Source organism: Aspergillus multicolor, assembly GCF_047715735.1.
Source record: "Aspergillus multicolor strain CBS 133.54 unplaced genomic scaffold BDW74scaffold_7, whole genome shotgun sequence".
NCBI lineage: Eukaryota > Fungi > Ascomycota > Eurotiomycetes > Eurotiales > Aspergillaceae > Aspergillus > Aspergillus multicolor.
In genome coordinates, this window is record NW_027395958.1 from 363,264 (window position 1) to 381,323 (window position 18,060).

General features: G+C 51.7%; 6 protein-coding genes across 6 annotated transcripts; 3 read left to right on the forward strand and 3 right to left on the reverse strand.

Moving 5' to 3' along the window:
- The first annotated feature begins 875 nt into the window (after nucleotides 1–875).
- BDW74DRAFT_129274 (uncharacterized protein) lies at nucleotides 876–2,853 on the forward strand. The gene has a single exon (XM_073722244.1). It carries the CDS (start codon nucleotides 880–882, stop codon nucleotides 2,644–2,646), a length of 1,767 nt encoding a protein of 588 aa, XP_073585606.1. The 5' UTR covers nucleotides 876–879; the 3' UTR covers nucleotides 2,647–2,853.
- A 1-nt stretch (nucleotide 2,854) lies between these two features.
- BDW74DRAFT_129283 (uncharacterized protein) lies at nucleotides 2,855–5,818 on the reverse strand. Its single transcript, XM_073722245.1, has 2 exons — nucleotides 4,346–5,818; nucleotides 2,855–4,290 (listed from the first exon to the last, which is right to left on the reverse strand). The coding sequence occupies exons 1-2, from the start codon at nucleotides 5,646–5,648 to the stop codon at nucleotides 3,182–3,184; spliced, it is 2,412 nt and encodes an 803-aa protein (XP_073585607.1). The 5' UTR covers nucleotides 5,649–5,818; the 3' UTR covers nucleotides 2,855–3,181.
- Nucleotides 5,819–7,700: 1,882 nt separating this feature from the next.
- On the reverse strand, nucleotides 7,701–8,616 carry BDW74DRAFT_176484 (uncharacterized protein; the record flags this gene model as incomplete). The annotated part of the gene is made up of 3 exons (XM_073728615.1): nucleotides 7,701–8,187; nucleotides 8,270–8,367; nucleotides 8,425–8,616. The coding sequence occupies 3 exons, from the start codon at nucleotides 8,614–8,616 to the stop codon at nucleotides 7,701–7,703; spliced, it is 777 nt and encodes a 258-aa protein (XP_073585608.1).
- Nucleotides 8,617–8,761: 145 nt separating this feature from the next.
- BDW74DRAFT_149862 (LYR motif-containing protein) lies at nucleotides 8,762–10,093 on the forward strand. Its single transcript, XM_073723944.1, has 6 exons — nucleotides 8,762–8,839; nucleotides 9,006–9,300; nucleotides 9,361–9,525; nucleotides 9,625–9,687; nucleotides 9,742–9,791; nucleotides 9,853–10,093. Exons 2-6 carry the CDS (start codon nucleotides 9,250–9,252, stop codon nucleotides 9,860–9,862), a joined length of 339 nt encoding a protein of 112 aa, XP_073585609.1. The 5' UTR covers nucleotides 8,762–8,839; nucleotides 9,006–9,249; the 3' UTR covers nucleotides 9,863–10,093.
- A 400-nt stretch (nucleotides 10,094–10,493) lies between these two features.
- BDW74DRAFT_129321 (uncharacterized protein) lies at nucleotides 10,494–13,180 on the forward strand. Its single transcript, XM_073722247.1, has one exon. It carries the CDS (start codon nucleotides 10,657–10,659, stop codon nucleotides 13,066–13,068), a length of 2,412 nt encoding a protein of 803 aa, XP_073585610.1. The 5' UTR covers nucleotides 10,494–10,656; the 3' UTR covers nucleotides 13,069–13,180.
- Nucleotides 13,181–13,529: 349 nt separating this feature from the next.
- On the reverse strand, nucleotides 13,530–16,516 carry BDW74DRAFT_129319 (putative histone-lysine N-methyltransferase (Ash1)). Its single transcript, XM_073722246.1, has 4 exons — nucleotides 15,095–16,516; nucleotides 14,670–15,043; nucleotides 14,410–14,609; nucleotides 13,530–14,352 (listed from the first exon to the last, which is right to left on the reverse strand). Exons 1-4 carry the CDS (start codon nucleotides 16,278–16,280, stop codon nucleotides 13,674–13,676), a joined length of 2,439 nt encoding a protein of 812 aa, XP_073585611.1. The 5' UTR covers nucleotides 16,281–16,516; the 3' UTR covers nucleotides 13,530–13,673.
- Between the last annotated feature and the right edge of the window lie 1,544 nt (nucleotides 16,517–18,060).

The following is an 18,060-nucleotide window of genomic DNA, read 5'->3' on the forward strand; positions in this document are numbered from 1 at the left end:
CTGTATTCTGTTTACGAACATTACAAAGCCCTTAAGAAATTAGGCGTTTAATGTTGTGAAGTCCGCTACTAGTTTTATTAGTTTCAAGGCAGGCTACATTTCTCTTATATGCAGACCAGAGGTGGTAAACATTCCCCGCTGGAAATGAGGGTCTGCATTTCTTTTTCCCACAGTCCGTTAAGAGATAAGACACAAGTTCCTCCAGCTCTTTGCCCTCGGGGTTGTTCTCGCAGACAGCCAATTACAGCGTCGTGAAACGTGAGCATGATCATAGACGGCCAATGATCTCTGTGATTGTCGCTAGAGGCTTGATATGAGGCAGGCCGCAGGGTGTAGCTTCCGAGTGCCGTGGGCAAAGGCCACAATTTCCTACATTTTACTGGTGCCTACGGTAGAAGACCTGCGGCTTATCCGCATCTCTTCAAGGCTGAATGATGCCTTACTTTAGCTTTCTAGTCCATGGGCGCACCCTATTCTATGCAATCTGCAGCCAGCAGCAAATTGCTGTGCTTATACCATTAAGTATTTGGACCTGTTAACCTTTTCTCTTACCACTTGACTCAGGGACAGGGCTTACTGACCACCCTTGTCAGCAGATTGCGGACAGTATCTGAAGCGCAATATAGACTAGCTGTTAGCTATGGCCATATTTTATGCTTCAAATCTGGTGACGGGCTCTTCAACACTATGTTATCCATAACGGTCTGGAATTTCCATGGATTGGGGCCTTGTAGGTTGTTTGAAGTATACACACCGTAAAGGGCTTAGACCGACCCACTTCCCAATAGGTAAACTGCAAACGATGCAAACTCTCGATAGGTATCATGATAGGTCTTCCTTCACGCCCGAATCAACGTTTACACGACACAAGCACTGAAGATGCTGCGTCAACATACACGGATCTCTCGAATACCGGGGGCCCCAGGCCCCTCAGTGCGGCCACATCTAGCCCCAACCAGTTCTCGCCGAACATGTCGCCGCCCTTTTACACAGAAACCACCACTTCTGATTCTTTCCCCGCAGCGAAGCCGACCGCAACTAGCCTTCCTCTCACCCTCACCCATCAACCGGGCTTCCCCTCCGCTATCCGTCCATCTTCAACAACACTATGCAAGACTCGTCTCGACCGAAAGCCGCGGCCACTTCAAGAAGCGCGCGTCGCGCGTGCTGCGGCTTAGTCTGTCGCTCGGCGCTATCCTTGTCTTTTACGAGATCATCAAGATCGGAATTTATCAGGAGGAACTCGAGCACAAGTGGCCGACGCCATCGGAATGGTCGTGGAAGAGTCGGTGGTGCTTGCGGGCTGCCGAGGCGTGGCAGAACCCCGAGGAAATTGGAAGGCTGATGAGTGATTGGCCGATGGTTGCCGGTTACTGCAAGGAATTGATATCGCGGTTGGAGGACGTGAATGGTGATGGGAAGGGCATTGTTGAGCAGGAGGAAGGCGGACTCTTTATTGATGGTGTTGGTAAGGCCGGGTACGACGTTACGGCTAAAAGCGAACCATGGAGACGTGGGTACTTCCAGGCTCTCCTGGGTGCTGCAAAGGCAGCGGAGAATCTAGAGGGCTGGCTCACCGATCGGAAACAACGTGTCTCGGCATCGGCGGAGTACTTTGTTGGCCCTTCGAACCCCCGTCCGAAACCTGTACCTATGGGACAGCTCACACCGCACGAGGAGGACGCCGAGCCGGCATCTCCTAGCCCGGAGGTCTTCTATATGAAAATACTGACTACCCGTGGCTTTGAGACAAGCCAGAAGATTGATGCCGCTCTCGCGTATGCAGATTGGCTGGATTACAAGGGTCTGCAAGGCACTGCAGCTGATATGTACACATGGGCCATGGACATCGCCGCGTCCGGGTCCCCAACGGACGCTACAAAGGTCGTAGACCTAAAGACCGGCATCATTAAAAGCAACGCCGAATCTCTACCAACCGAGAACATCCTCCGGGTCTCGACAGCCCTGGCAGTCCATAACGCCCGACACGGCAACCTCCCAACAGCCCTCTCGATCTTCACCTCCGTCCTCAAAGCCCGCCGTGCCTCCTCTCCACCTCCCCCCGGCACCGCCCTCCCAACACCCGCCCCCATCCCCAAACAGTCAAACGACATCTTCGTCTCCTTCTTTAACACTCTTAAGACCCTCTTCGTCCCCGCTGAATACCCACCGCCACCACGCTCTGGCGACGAACCCCCCTACCGTACACCCTCCTCCTCCTGCGACGAAGCCGGGCTCATGACTTACATCGGCGAAATAATCTACGCCACACACTCCAAAGAATCAGGCCTCGCCTGGACCCGCGACGCAGTCGACCTCGCCGAATCCACACTCCCAGACACAGACCCGTCCGCGCGCGAGAACCGCTGCGTCGACTGTCTCCGCGTCGGCTTCGAGAACTGGAGGACAATGGTCGCGCAATTCCTCAAGACGGCGCAAAAGGAAGAAGAAGAGACGATCGCCAAGGCGAAGAACGGATCTTCGTGGTTTGGCCCCTCGAAGAAACAGATTGAGGCTAAGACGTTAGAGAGGAAGCGGTGGGAGGCGGAGCAGTTTATTCTGCAAGAACGCTTTAGGAAGCTCCTGCCTATTATTGAAGATGACTCTGCGATTCAAGGTGCCGTGCCTGGTGTTGGATTGTTTTAGGTAGCTATATTTTGGTCTTTACTTGCCGCTGGTGATGCTCAGCTGCTTTATGCATATATGGGAGAGAATGCCCTGAGGAGTTCTGGATGCGGCTTGCACCGTTTGTATAATACCATGACATATAAAAGCATTCCATATGAAACGTCCGAACAAGGGCGAATACTATACGAACCACTAGAAATACGTTCCCTAAGTACTTAACATTGACCTGATATAGTATTTTGAAGCCCAAGGCAACATTTATTAACAAGATTAACGCTAATCAGCTATCATCAACCCAAATCATCTAGCCAAGAACTAGGTGTAACAAGCGTGGCGCAAGCTGAGGAAGGAGGTGTATATACATATCAAGGGACGCCGAAGGAAGTAAGAGAGCGGGCCATATACTCTCAGGTGATAAACATAACAATCAATCAAGCGGAGGCAAAGGAGTGCGAGAAGTGAAACCCAATGACCCAAAAGAACCGTGACATCAAGGAATGTACGAATCAGAGAAATATACGGAGCAAGAGACATGTACAATGTAAAAGATTTCTTAAGAAGCACCAACAGTATCGCCGTCAAAATCAGTGATGGTGAACCCTTCATAGTCCAGAGTAATGTTGCCTTTTACCCCAGAAGGAACGAGGTCAATGATAAAGTTCTCACCAGATGAGTTGGAGTAGGAATGTTCCAAGTGCTTCTGGATTATGTCCGCTGAGAACATGGCCGCATCGAGTGTGCCGGTTTTCTCGAGGATATACAAAACAGCAATTCGAGAAAAGTCAAGCGCCGCGGTAGTGACGGTGGAGGTGGGAGCTGGTGTCGCTTTTGTTTTTGAAGCGGAGCTTGTCTGTGCCGCTGCAGGGCTTTCGTCGGATTCAGAATCCTCAAAGAGAATGCCGTTCTTCGTGGCAACGTCTCTGCGCACAGGAACTGTCACGGTCGGCCCTTCTGGCTGAGACAAGGCTTCATTGCTGGTTGATGGTTGATCTGTGATGAAAGCACGACGCTTGTTATCATTCGAAGACACTCCTTTGAACGCTACAAGCGCGTTTTCCGTGGTACAGGAGACATTGTTTTGACTGAAGAGCGCCATGATGGTGACAGAGTCTAGCGGAATGCTGAAATTGGTTTGAGAACCTTCGAAGAGACGCGGAAGATCATCCCCAACGGTAGCATTCCTCGACGTGGAGTTCTGAGTGATTTCAGTGGTGACGCAGCTAGCATCGCCGGAGGCAGTACAGCGTGAGCCAGTGTATCCGTTGACGCAAACACAGGAGCAGATATCACCACTTGATACACTGACACCACCATTTGAACAAGGGGCTGTTTTCTCACACAACGTGGTGCTACTGTTGTTACTCTTGTTTTCCCGAGGGACAACAACCAGGAATATGGGTATCAGAACGGCGGCGGCGATAACGAGAATCAGTATCACGCAAGTGGTAATGAATGCCCACAAAGGCATCCCGCAGCATCGGCGCCGCTGGCTTTCAGTGCTGCCTTTCTCCTGGCTCACTTCTCCTCCCTGTTCCTGTGAGTGTAGTTGGTGAAGTGTGGATCTCCTCCAGAATATGGGCCAAGATGAACGACCTTCTGGTGTCGCGGCAGGGTTAGGAAACGAGGCCAATATGTCCTTTATTGAGCCGCGCTCAGGATCGCCTAATGTACTTGTTAGTTCGACCGAAAAATGGAACCATCCTAGCTGGAAACCTACCAAATGGATGTCTAGATCCCCCACCGTTCAGAAGGTCATTCCTGCTTGCTGTCCGACCATGCTCGAGGTTGGTCGCAAGTTTTGTCGCACGTTTAATCAAGTCTGATAGACTTGTGAGACTACCACGGGCTTCAGCGTCTCGCACAGCGTTGATGTTCAAGCGGGGCGGCCTGCGAGCCCCTGGCCGCATCTCGCTCATAGTTGGAGCTCTTTGGGGGAACACCGCCGCTCTGTCAAGAGATCTCATGTCACTATTATACGAGTTGTGTGTGCTTTTATCATCTCCCAACACAATTGGCGGTTTTTCGGGGTCAATATCCGACTCCTCAGATGAGGACGAGGCAAAGGAGTCTCGCGGGGCCAGTCCAGCTGCAACCTCCTTTAGACGAGCCCCGTTGGCCTGTCCTACTGGTGTCCCTATTCTGCCATTCGCTCCGACCAAAGCTTCAGTGCTAGGTTTACTGATTGTACGTAAAGAAGGCTTGCCTCGGGTTCCAATGCTGGCCTGTCGAACTAGAGTCACTTCGGCATGTTCAGGCGAATCAGGCGTCCCATCAGACTCGCCATCCATATATACACCCAAGACCTCAGATTCCCGCCGCTCAGAATTCCAGCTGGATGCGGTGAGTCTGGCATATGGCTTGTTCAGAATTGTTGGACTATCGGGCAACTCTTCGGGTATCGGCGAGACAGAGGACCCGCGAGTCATACCTGGACGTATAGGAGCCGGCGGTGCGAGATGTTTGTTCTGAGGAAGTGGCGGGGGAAAGTCGGGTATCGAAGGGATAGAGGCCAGAGACGAGGCTGCCGACTTTCTAAACATGTCTTCGTTTGCTATTGGCACGGGCTCCCTCAGGGCGGGATGGATGTGTTGCTGATTGGCAAACGGCTGAGAGAACGACGGGGTGCGATTGCGGTTGTTGAGATGTAGAGGACTGGGAACAGCGTCTGGGACGCTCCTCTCCGAATACACAGAGGGCGACGGAGGATCTGATCGAGCTGGGCGTGGAGGTGGGTGCTGAGGCGAAGGGCCTCTGGGCTCCATGAGTCTCCCTTGGGAATCCACCATATTTGACAACCGCCCCTGAGGGTCAACGACGTTTGTCACGGGCCCATCATCGCCCAATAATGGCCATGCAGTTTGTTGGGACATACGGGGTTCTGGTGGTAACATCGCGTTTGCCTGAGGAGCTCGAATCTTAGGCCGTTTACCAACTTCTAGCATTTCTCTTGCGCGACGAACAGAGCCCTTCCTCTCCGTGGCTCGAGGATCGGACCAGCCTTGCTTCGAAGTCGGATCCATTATTGTGAAAGCAACGACTTGGTTTCGGTGAAGGTAGTGATATATAGCGTCGACCTAGATGTTGGTTCGGAAATAGCTGTCTATCTTCAGAGCAAAGTAAACCTAAACAAGAACCAGCTCCCAAAGTATTGAGAAAACGTCCAAAGGGGCTGGAAGAATGGAAGATAAGCGTAGTCGGACGATAGCAAGCCTGATAAAGGATTGTTGAGGGCGCCGCTGAATGTAAACGATAGTGATGAAGGGACTTGAGAACCAGAAGCCCAGGACTGGAAAGAAAGTGAATTGTGATGTGAATGGCACTCAATGCCTCTATCCGAGGTATCGCGGTCAATATGGCTTTGCAGTGTATCCAAGCCACATGACAGCTGGTTGGGAGAGTTTGCATACCACAAAGATGTTATAAAGAAGGAATAGAACGTCAGAACCTCATTGCAGTTGACAGTCCCCGCGTCTCAGGTCCAGGCAAACTGCTGAAATGAAATACCTGAAGAAGTGGTCAGCATCAGGTGGCCAAGTAAGAGATGATCTTGAACTCACAGCTTCACCCAACAGAACCAGATCCAAGAGAGCCACTGGCTCTTGCCTGAAGAACGAAATGAGAGAATGAGCGGCAGCGAGGCAATTCGAGAAACAAAGGAATCTCTTGGACGAAGGTACCTCACACCGGGTGGGTAACGAAAGGAAGTCAAGGGTCTCTCCAGAGTCCAATTCCAAAGACCCTCAAACGGTCAAACCAAGCCTCGGACTCAGAGATTGATGCTGCCCATTTTTGGTACAAATATAGGATGGGTTAGAATTGGAAACAATCAGTGGAGACACCCCCGACGTAGGAACTAGCGCAGAAGCTGTCACGAAGGATCGCTAGCACAATCGGCTAAGGCCTGTCAATTTGCAGAGTTGAGCAACCTGGCAACATGACCAATTACTATACGTTGCATGAAAATACAAGTATCTTCAATCTTGTAAGAACAAGCCGGCATTCTCATGTCAACGCCCACGAGTCCTTTGTCCTCATAGAATGATCCGTTTCATCGTTTGCAACCCCATACCATGAATTGTCTAAGCGAAGACGGAATATTGGCCAGGTGTTGTGACCCAGAGTTGATTGAAAGCGCCGGAAGCTAGGCCAGTATGATTGCTAGGGCAGAGACTATTGGCTGGGTGGAGATGGCTAAGACGACGGCACGTCTCAGATTTGATCGGAGGAGCCACTCTCAACGGGCGGAAAGTCCATTCGAAACCAGGGGCACGGTTGACTCGCGCCGAGGAAGACCGAGATGGAGACCGTTTATTCGTCAGCTGCGGCGGTCGTCTTCTCCGGATGCTGTTAAAGAAGTGGGCGACGAGCGTCGCAGTCTGTTATGCATCATATCTTGCCCTTGAACTCCCAATCAGGTGCTCGGCTTCATGATCTGAGACTTGTTGAAGAGATTCTCGAGTCATCGCACCCTAATCTGGGGCTGGGTAATAATCTCGCGCTTGATCAGGAGGACTCGGAGGCCTGAAGAGTCAGGAGGCTGGTTTGGCAGACTAGCTTCGTTTCGTCGCTGACGCCGTCCTTTAATATACCAAATATATTGTTTTGAGACAGCCAGACTCGGGGCGTCTTTCCGAAAACGGTCTGGAAATCCATCGCATTGCATGATGCTGGATCCTGAGGATATAAGAAAGTCTTGGTGTTGAAGATGAAGTTGAAGTTGTCCGGTGTGCTGTTCTGCGTCCAAATGGAGAAAGCACAACTGCCATCATGTGACCGACCACATTCGACTATATTATGGGGTTGTCTGGTGGTGAAGAGTTCCAGAATCGAAACTCGGATCGTCATCCAGATTCGATCAACATCTTTGATCGGAGCTATGACGAAAGCACCCCATAGGCTGATCCGCGTACACATACAGCATCTGCAGGTGGTGTACTGCGTATTTCGTACCCGCCCCGTGAACCACCTGATATTATTGTCTCCTACTTGAAGCCTCGATATCGAAGCTCTGTACGTGACAGCAGAAGGACCGCCTACTTGGATAGGATCAATGCTAAGAATCAGAGAAGTCCCTACTCCCGTCCCAATTCTTTCCGCAACCTAGAAATCTCCTTCTCTGTGGCCCGCATCTCAACCACAATACCTGCTAGATCAGGCAAACTGCCTTCGACTGCTTCAGTGAAGGACTTCTGAGCACTGCGAAGAGAAGGCGGAACCAGTATGCCATACCATCTTATCGGATCGCAGGACCGTTTTGCTCGTCGTATAGGCTCGGGCTTTGCATTTGCCTCAGGTCCAGCGTCGGAAACATCGGACGAGGCTTGGGGAGTTGTAGTAGTTCCCATAGGGTGGTTGCTTTCCCTATCCTGCTCAGGCCCCTTTTCTGGGACCTTCTCATTCAACTCTGACGAGTCATCTTTGTCAGTCTGCTCATCCTCGCCATCGCATGAGGCAAATTCGATCGCGAAGATCCGTTCAGCGGACGTGTCTGTCTGTGGCTGTCCCTCCGCCTCAGCGTTAGAGTCTTTTTCGTTTGAAGACAAAGGGTGTTGTAAAATCCTGTTTTAAGACTTCTTAGCCAGTTCCTTTGAATAGGTACGGAGCGAGGAACGCGGCAACTCCCACTTCGAGCTTGACTCACACTCTCCTTGAAGCCTTCATCCGTTCATCATAGTAGTCGGCGCCATACCATCGGCCCGGTGGGCATGTATAATTCGCATGCGCAAGAGAAAGGAACCCCTATGTTTACAATCAGCCTATTCCCCCGAAGAAACTCTTAAGACACTTTGAAAGTACCGAGGACAGCTTTGAAGCTAAGTCATTTTGCAGCCTCTGATGCTTATCGAGAAGGTGAAGGTACTTTTCAAGAAGCGCGTCGAGGGACTTTAAAAGGTCGGGCGTGGGGTCGTCTATATGGAGCTGTTTAAATTCGGCTTCTGGCCGCTCGGAGCTCTGGCGTGAAGCTGGAGGGGTAGGGAGTTGTGCCATTGGGTGGCGATGATAGGCGCATGGAAGCATGCACCGCTCATCAAAACCTCGGGGAATCAAAGAAGACGGCGATGGTGAGTTGGAGAATGGGGAGGCAGAAAGTGCGGAGGGCGGCCGGACAATCCGATAGTTAACTCCGTCATCCCGAACTCAAAAAAGCATCAGAATTTCCCGAACGAACTCACAACCAGCACTGACACTACTGGTCTGGTTCCTCCATACTGTGAGTATGTCCCTATTCTTTCGTTCATTCATCTTTTCAATCATCGCTCTTGCGAATCTTTTGCGACAAGGCTATACCTCAGCTTGGGCTCCGTCAATGCCGGGCTCCTGCGTCAACGCCACTACCCATTGCGATATGCAAATCCGAGGCTAATACTTCATGACAGAGGACTCTTAAAGGGAGAATTAGCTGCACAAGCTCTGTGCAAACCTTGATCTGTCAAGCTTGACTTCTCGCTTGCAGTCGTTAAGCCGTTGAAGACAGTGACATCAACCACTGTCCGGCATATCCATACACCCGCGCTTCGCGATCAGCAGCAAACGCACCTGCGTCAGAGAACTATCCTCAGCCTCGCTTCTGATCTCTATATACACGTATAATCTCCACTCCCGACGCTTCCACGTACCATAATGTCTGTTTCTGCTCTTTCGCGAGACACTGCCTTTCAGGCACGGTCTTTGGTAAGTGCAAATGCGGAGTAGGACTATGTGGAATGAGCTATTTACTTATGTATTATTCAGTTCCGGTCTTTGCTTCGCCAATCTTCCCAGTTCTCGAACTACAACTTTCGCGAATACGCCCTTCGAAGGACAAAGGATGCTTTCCGGGCACATCAGCATGAGAGTGAGGAACGAAGGGTACAGGAATTGATCCAGGAAGGTCTGAAGAGCGTGCGAATGATGAAGGTTAGTCTTCTCATCCCAGCATCAAGAGGCTCCCGCAGTTGGGATCGCGCCCATCTCAGGATTTCCACCGTAGCAGACGTGTACTAATGCCATTTCTAGAGACAAACCGTTATCAGCCAATTCTACCAGATGGATAGGTTGGTCGTTGAGGGTCAGAAGACGGTAAGTATTCTAGACAATCTTTTTCTCGATGCTAGATCTAATTTATTGTAATAGGGGAAGGAAACTGGACAAGAAGGCGGCATTGTCCGTCAGAAGGACACCGGGTAAGCCCCCAGCCAACATGCTCTCCCTTCTGTTTTCCTGCTAGCGGCTAATCCTCGTTAGCTGGGACTGATTTCAAAAATATATACATGATCGCATCACAAGATACCTACTGCAGAAGCTGTGGACATGCAAAGCAGATATGTGACTCAAGTTACGGAGTATTTCTATGGTTATCGGGGGTGGAATGGTGACGGCGCTGGAGACTGGAATAGATCTTGAGATTGCCTGTACTTTTACTCGGAACCCTTATCGTGTCGTTAGCTTTGTTACGTACCTTCCATAAAACCGAATCTTCTCTCACATTCAGTCAATTCGACGTTATGACGGAGTGATAGTTCTCATACTACACTCGCTAGGTCACGTGCCAGGGAAACCGCGCCTCGCAGTACATGGGCTTGGGGTTCGTTCACCTACATAATCAGCCACTATCTTACCCCGTCAATTCAAACATTGCTCTGCGACTTGAGCACGGCTTACTGGGTACTAGCTCGTGCTGTCCTGACCTCTATTCAATTCCGCCGCCTCTGTTCGTGGATTGAGAGACGGGTGGCTTTCCCGGTCGCGCGCCATGCCCCCGACAGTGAGTTCGACCCATCTTCCGCTACAACGCGGGGGAGCATCGTTCACAATTTCGCCGAAGCAGCCGTTAATATCGCGTAGTTTAGGTCATCTCGTTCGGGCCGTCAATTCGGCGACGGCGTCAACCGCACCAGAACCGGCCAGATTGACCACGATGTCTTCGAAGGACTACCCGTTCGGCGATGGACGCGCCAGGTCCAGACCATATCGCAAGAGCCGAAAACTGAGGGGACAGAATCTAAAGTGGCGGGAAATGCTGGAAAGCCATCAATTCCAGAACACCCAATGCCTAGAGATAGTCATCTCCTGAACCCAATGAGCCGGGCGCTTCTGCGCGCGGCTCGTTCTGGGTGCGTATACATCCGCAAAGCTTCGAAGGACTTTGACGACGAGGAAAAGGAGACTACGGATCCAGAAGAACAACAGACGCTGCAGAGCTTAGAGCGCAACTTCTCCATGCGCAAGTGGACAACGGTCCCTAAACATCTGGAGGCGCCAGAAGTGGAATTCCTAGCGAAGAGACGACCAGGGTTGCCATCTCTGTACGGTGCTACCGCTGGGACTGTTGATGGTGCTGGATCAATACCAATGAGGAAGACCCGCTTCAAGAAGGTCGACCCCGTTACAGGCAATATTCTGATCTACGCCGCCTGGGTGCCCGAAGGACACAAGATTGAAGGCGAAATCACTGACGACGCTCAAGTGGCGGCCGAGAGCACTCAAGCTACCGTAACTCCCCAGGCGCCCGCCCCGGGTACGGTCATTGAAGGAGTCGGCGTCGTCAATGCGCAGGGGGTGGTAGTTGCTGCGGCAGGCTCAGCGGCTGTCATAACTCCACCAAAACGAAGACCTCCTCCTCCCAAACGTAAGGGTAAAGGCTTGAAAGGCAGGAGAAAGAAGGTCATGTTTGCCCCGGGCGAGGGAGCAGACGCTGCGCTTGTTCATGGAGCCGCAGCTGGTGACAATGCTGTGGGCTATGGTAAAGACACAGATCCCTCACGCTTGTCAGTAGATCAGACTACGCAGGATGATGAGGATGATGAAGGCGATGAAGGCGATGAAGGCGATGAGGGTGAGGAGAGTGAGGATGGAGAGGGAGAAGAGTCTGGCTTTGATCCGAAAACCCCAGAGACGCCCGGCCCACAGCCCAGCACAGAACCCCAGCCTACGCCTGGCCCTAGAGTTGAACCAACGCCCACTCTTGTGCCAGCCACGACAGATACTACTGCTGATATACAAGCTCCGCAAGGGTCGCAGGTGCCGGAGCCGAAGCAGAAACAAGCTGCAGAACCACTGCAAGCTCCGCGCCAACCAGTTGCACCACCAGTGCTCTCTAGCGACAAGTCAGCCGCACCTGCCAGCCTACCCACTCCTGCTCAACCCGCTCAAGCTCCCGAAGCTGCAACTACCGCGCCCGTTCTGGAGGACATTCAAATGACGGATGCTGCCACGACGGAGAACATCCCGCAACCCGCTCCGACTCCGATTGCAGAACCGCAATTGCAGGCTGCACCAGAAGTTGCTCAGCCTCTGTCTTTGGAGAAGACTCCGTCACCACCGCAGGAATCTCAACAGCCCCCGGCCCCGGAAGCAACGAACGTCACAGCTGAGAATGCCCAGCCGCCGACTATTGAACAACCTGACGTGACCATGGAGGAAGCGGGTGAGCTAGTTCCCGAACCTCCGCAAGCCGAGCCTGAAAGCATGGATCTATCAATGGAGACACCGCAGACTGAAATGCCAGAACAAGTCCAAGGACACGACTTCGATCCTCACCAGGCAGACCGACCGCCGAGCCAAGATGAGTTTGATCTCTTGGATAACTTAGAAGCGAGCCTAAACCTACCCAGGGTGACAACAATCGAAGCGCAAAGGGAGGCTACCCCGGAACAAAAGCCGGAGGGCGCACTTAACCAAGCTGTCTTGGCAGGGACTGAACCTGAACCGGCCGCTCCTACGCAACCCACCGAGGCACCAGAAGAGCCCAGGACCGCGGAGAGCATACCAGAGACAGTAGAACCCCCTCGCGAAGAACCCGTGGCACCCCCTTTCGAGCAACTAACGCCGCCGGAAGCAGAGCAATTGACCCCAGCGGGGGCTTCAGAACCCGCGCCGCAAGACATATCGCCCGTCATCGAGCAGCAACAACAACAACAACAACAACCGGAGACAGTTTCAGACGCCCCTACCACTGCTGAACCACCAATCTCAAATGAGCCAGCCCCTGCCCCAGAACCCGAAGCTCCGCAACCCACAACAGAGACTCAAGAAGAAAAGCCCCAAGAGCCCGTCGCTTCAGAACCCGCCATTCCAGCTGAATCTGAGCCCGTTGCACAACCACAGCCACCCGCCGCCGAAGGATCCCCCGTTCAACGTCCTGCCGTACAAGCGGTAGACCCGGTACAGGAGCAGCAGGCGCAAGCGTCACCCACTCCTGTTCCTGCTCCTGTCCTTGGACCTACAGCGGAACCTCGCGATGAACCTGCGTCCGAACAACACCAACCGCAGGCTACCGCTCAAGAACCCCCCAAGGAAGTTCCTCGGCCGCAAGCTGAACCGCTTTCCCCACTGAACCCTGAGCCTGCAGTAGCTGAGCACACAGTAGGACACCAAGGTGAAGAGGCGCAAGTAGGATTGGTTCAAGAACAAGGGATCTCCGGTGATGGGGCTTCGAACGGTGAACAGCAAACCCAGTGAAGGTTTTCCGAGCAAAAGACATGGCTCCCCCGCGAGCTGGCTATTGATGTATTTCATGTGATTTCCTCTAGCGGTGATTGGAGTTCGGATGGTTGGTTATTTCTGAAATATCTGTCTGGGGGCAATCTTCAAATTGAATGCTCATTGTTTCAGAATAACATTTAATCCTGAGAATATAATTGTTGAGACGTATACTGGACGTGATTAGAGTGACAATATAGTTGCCCCATTCCCTGCCTTGAACAGCTAAATCCCTGAAATAGAACCAACAGAACATCTAAAAGACATCTCATAATATGCGTCGAGGCAAAAGACATGGTAAAAAAAAACTAGTAATAAGCCGGGCATAGTTCAGAATAAATATCGCACATAACGCCGGAAGACCAAGGATGTTGTCGGGGTATAGGGACCAGGTTCCAAGCATTCACTGAATCAAAGAATCGGACCAAAATGGCAAAAGCGAAATCAAGAGCTGACGGGGGAAAGCCAAGATCATATTTAGTGGCCAAAAGAAGCTGCCCAAGAAGGCAGTGCCACCCAGTGTTTCTTGGGCACACGTCCTAGAAGTGTTCAAAAGGGGATCCAAATACAGTTCATAAAGCTCACTATGACTGCTTCTTTGCCTTAAACGAGCGCGCCGATGTACGGGCTGAAGACTTGGCCCTAGGTGATTTCGTGCCGGCCCCCAGGTTGATCGATTCGCGAACGTCCTTCAGAACTTCCTTGTTCAACTCCGAAGGTTGCTTCCGAGCCGATGAGCCCTTCGTTGCGGTAGCGTTCTTGGCAGCCGGGGCACGACTGCGTGACTTGGATGGCGATGTTAAAGGCTTCTCTATAGCGGCTTTGGTTGATTGTGCTGGTTTCCTGACGCGAACTGTAGCCTTTGCTTTTGCCTTGGTTGTTTTTATTATAGGCAATTTGATATTCCGTTTGGAGGTCGTCGATGTTCCCTTCGTGGAGGCATTTGTAGGTTTCTTGGTTACTCTTCTGGCGGATGTTCCGGTAGCCGGCTTCTTTCGAGAGGCGGCTGCCTTGGAGACGGTCATACGCGCTTTTGAAACAGCCTTCTTGACACCAGACTTGATGCTGCGCGAGCGAGTTTTGTTGAGAGCATTTTCTTTTCGCCGTTTTGCTGCGTTTGCCTTCTTCGCGTCCGCGAGTTCCTTCAACTTGGCTGCTCTCATCTCTGCTCGCTGCTCCTTCTCTCTTTTCCGAGGGCCCAAGATGCCGCGACATTTTGCCGAACCGCATCGACATTGTTGGACATTCTTCTGCGAATACGGGCTATAACAGCGTCAGTACAAGGAGTATAAATTCAATGCCCGAATGCATTATACTCACTCAAAGTTGTAGTCATATGTCAACTCCTCCCCGGTCATAATGCCCCGGTCGCCAGCGAAGAGAGCCATACGGGGCTTTCCTGCCACAGTCCACTTTTCCATGCGACAATTGGGCTCACAGCCATGGTTCACGAAACGAGCAATCGATCCACGGGTAGCATCGATGATCATGTTCTGGTCGAAATACATAAGGTAATAGCACTGAGAGCTTGGGTCAGAATCAATCCTTCAGTAGAGCGTTGAGTCCAGGCAAAGATGTACCTCGTTCTTCTTGTAGATAGTGCGCATGCGTTTCTCACACTCGGCTTGAGTGATAATCTCTCCAGTATATTCCACAATGATCTGGTTTGGCTGGAATGTACGGTTGCTCCGAACACCGTAGCCACGATCTGCGGTTTTAATCACCTCTACACCTACGTTGTATTTGCCTCCGGCCTTAGCTCTCTGCTTGAGCTCTTCGAAGTTCCGATTGCCACACTCGGGGCCCAGGGCGCAGATCTTGTTGTCACATTCGTAGAACATGTATCGGTTTTGGCAATACTGATCGCAACCGGTTTCCGGCTTGCAATCACACTTGTTGAACTCTTCGACTTTGTTCGCCCGCCAGATACTGCCTGCCTCTCCAACGAAGACATCTATCTCAAACATTAGCATTTACAACCTTTAGACGCAGTACCAGTACGCACTCTTATTGGTTTTTTTCCACTCGTTCGGCTTAGGCTGGCCTGCAGGAAGGGGTGAGTAGATATCGAATGGGAGCTCAAAGTCTCGTCCTGTTTGTAGTAGTCTCTCTCCAGCAAACATTGGAAGTGGCAGAAGCCTTCTCTGATGGTTAGGGTGGCTTGCGTTGTGACCCTTCCTCCTTTTCTCGGTCCTCATCTGGCTGGGTCGTAAGTTCGTATATTCTTGCCCAGAATAGAGACCATGGGTCAGCCATCGCTTTTCCTTGAACCGAGTGATTACCTCAGGGGGCGTTAGTTCCTCCTGGGTGCTATCTAATTCCGATTTAGTCTTGACTACGGGTTCGTTATCCGAAACCCGTTGCTTCTTTGACGGCGGCTCATCAGCAGGTTCCTCTTTGGCGATACCAACTCGTCGAGGTCGAAGGCTCGATAGCCTGTCCGGTTCTTTCGCATCCTCCCTTGAGCTGCTCGAACGCTTGCCCAAAACGCCCGTGGCCCGACCAACAAGTTCAGAGACCTTTCCCAGCACGCTCAGTCGAGATGATCGCCTAATTGGAGTTTCTTCATCTGCATTTGTATCATTCGAGTCTTTGTGTAAGCCGTGACCTTTGTCCCGAGCCAATGCTTGTTCCACGCGCTTACGTAGTGTACGGGGAAGCAAGGCGGCAGGCGCTTGTTCGACCTGCGGTTCATGCGATGAATTCGAGATCGGGGTGTCAGGAACTACTGGTTCGTCATCAACATCCATAGGATCCTGTACAAGGCTCGGTTCGGCTTGTAAAGTTGATTCCATGACCGCAATGCTATGGCGGGAACGGGAAGCGCCATTCTTCCTTCGCGGCACGGTGCCATTGTCGAGAGGCTCGTCCAAACAGATATGTTCCGTAGTCGTTGCAGAAAGTTTCAGCTCGTCAACAATTATCTCGGAGTCGAATTCCAGCTGTGCTGCTCCCCGCAGTGAAGCGCGTGTCACACGTGTAGATCGTCGGCGTAGGGTCGGTTTTTCCTCGTGGGACGCGTTTTCATTATTGCTTGAAGTTTCGGAGCGACTGTTCTCGGGTGTAAGAAGTTGTTCCGTGTACTCAAAGGCCATTGCGTGGTCGAGAGGCTCATGGGACTGCTTCACGAGGTCCGAGATGGTTGCGGGAGTTGCGGGAGACGCGCCGGACAATCCTGGTGGACCATCCATCTCACGACCGACGGAAAATAACGCGGCGGTGAAGTCTGTAGATTGTGCCGGTGGAATGGTGGTAGAGCAGCCTGAAAAGTCCCTAGTTCCAAGTTCCAAAATAGAATGTCCAAGTTATGAAGGCGTGATCTGACTGAAACTGGGGCGGGCTGCGCTCCTCTGGCACTGGGAGCTGAGAAATAATCCGCTTAACAAGAAGGGAGCAAAGGGCCTCCAAGCTAGAAGCAGAAGATGGCAGCTTACCAAGCAGTCGACGGGGCGAGAGGGGGAGGGAGATGAGGAGGGGAGTGGGTGTGTTGGGAGGAAGGAGGAGAGAAGGAGCGAAAGCGAAAAGCAGAAGGGACGGTCGACCAGCCCAGGGCACTGGAACTACTCCAGACTCCGTAGTCAGCCGCGGAAAATGTCCCAAACTGCCCGTTCGACAAATCCCTCACCCTGACTCGTTCATTTGCTACGGCATTAGGTCTCATTGTCTTTTGCTCTCTGCCCGTTTGTCACAGTCTTACTGCACTGCTGATGCTGCCGCAGGGCGTAACTATCTATGGCATTATGCCCTTCCACCAGACCGATGAACTGCACTACACACTCTATCATTGTTTGCCACAGCTATGGCACCCCACACTGACAAGCAATCTGGTCTCTTGAGCTCAAATACGCCCAATACAGAGTGGCGCCATTCTGATATCGCCTGCGTTCCTTTCCCAGCTCGGGGTTGCTAGAAAATGAGACTCAACTGCCAATGGCATATGATAATGTGCAGTCAATCATTCAGCAAAAATATGGCATTGCCGAATAAAGTTGCAGATTATCTTGCTCATGACAGAGACAGCTAATCAGCATAGGTTGTACATCACTGTCCGGTGGCGTGCCTTGCTCTGGACATTCAGCAGTTCTCGAGATAGCGCTTTCAATTTAGATCTCAGGTGATAGCCGCCGGACAGGCGTCAAATCACGACAGCCTGGCCTTTATCAACCACCCGATATACATTATGAGGCCTGCGGGCTATTCAAGTCCCAGTTGGATCTTAAGGATCACCTCACGGGACACCAATTGGGAACGCGAAAAGCAACAGAGTCTTTGAAAACCACCATGGCAGTCTCCTCAACGGATAAGATGTGTCCTTGAAACTCTGCATCATACCTAATGCTTCTCTCTTTCTCTTCTTTTATCCGGCCGTCATCTCTCCAAATTCTAATGGTCACATTCTGCCAAAGTAATCCGGCCCCGCGATCATTGAGCGATTCGCAAATCATAACGCCGTCTCCCGCGTGAAGATATCACTGAAAATGCCACACCATAGGTACTTGCTTGTTTCCGCCAGGACTTCATCTGAGGATACTCTATGTCAACTGTTGCCGTGGTCGTTGCTCGTATAGTATCGGGTAGGTTATGCCAGCAGATACTACGCTACAGCATGCATGTGACATCGGGTCAACCACAAGCTCCAGCATGAGAACGCTTCTCCCAATTCTTCTTGATATCCGAAGCAGAATAACTCGCTTGTATGAGTAAACGAGTATAGATACAAAATCCTGTATACCGACCGACGACGGAGTTGTTCATGTTATGGATCGAAGATTGGCGCTTGCCCTAAACTTCACTAGTCCGGTCTCCCGGTCCCGCAATCGGCAGGGATGGCGTCCCCACACAACTTGCATCAAACCTCATTGGCTGGAGCTCGGTTCCTGGCACTATACGGGCCGACAGATAGTTACAATGAATGTTGTGACTAAGACCAACGACGCACAGCCGTCTCAGTGCAGAATCAACATGTCTTGA

Bases quoted from the DNA above. Each gene is read 5' to 3' on its own strand.
- BDW74DRAFT_129274 (XM_073722244.1), top strand. From the start codon at position 880: ATGCTGCGTCAACATACACGGATCTCTCGAATACCGGGGGCCCCAGGC.
- BDW74DRAFT_129319 (XM_073722246.1), bottom strand. From the start codon at position 16,280: ATGGATGGTCCACCAGGATTGTCCGGCGCGTCTCCCGCAACTCCCGCA. The intron at 15,044-15,094 runs GTGCGTACTGGT...TGTTTGAGATAG, and splicing joins GTGGAAAAAAACCAATAAGA to ATGTCTTCGTTGGAGAGGCA. The intron at 14,610-14,669 runs GTACATCTTTGC...CCAAGCTCTCAG, and splicing joins CTATCTACAAGAAGAACGAG to TGCTATTACCTTATGTATTT.
- BDW74DRAFT_129283 (XM_073722245.1), bottom strand. From the start codon at position 5,648: ATGGATCCGACTTCGAAGCAAGGCTGGTCCGATCCTCGAGCCACGGAG. The intron at 4,291-4,345 runs GTAGGTTTCCAG...CAAGTACATTAG, and splicing joins GGGATCTAGACATCCATTTG to GCGATCCTGAGCGCGGCTCA.
- BDW74DRAFT_149862 (XM_073723944.1), top strand. From the start codon at position 9,250: ATGTCTGTTTCTGCTCTTTCGCGAGACACTGCCTTTCAGGCACGGTCT. The intron at 9,526-9,624 runs GTTAGTCTTCTC...TGCCATTTCTAG, and splicing joins AGAGCGTGCGAATGATGAAG to AGACAAACCGTTATCAGCCA. The intron at 9,688-9,741 runs GTAAGTATTCTA...TTATTGTAATAG, and splicing joins TCGTTGAGGGTCAGAAGACG to GGGAAGGAAACTGGACAAGA.
- BDW74DRAFT_129321 (XM_073722247.1), top strand. From the start codon at position 10,657: ATGCCTAGAGATAGTCATCTCCTGAACCCAATGAGCCGGGCGCTTCTG.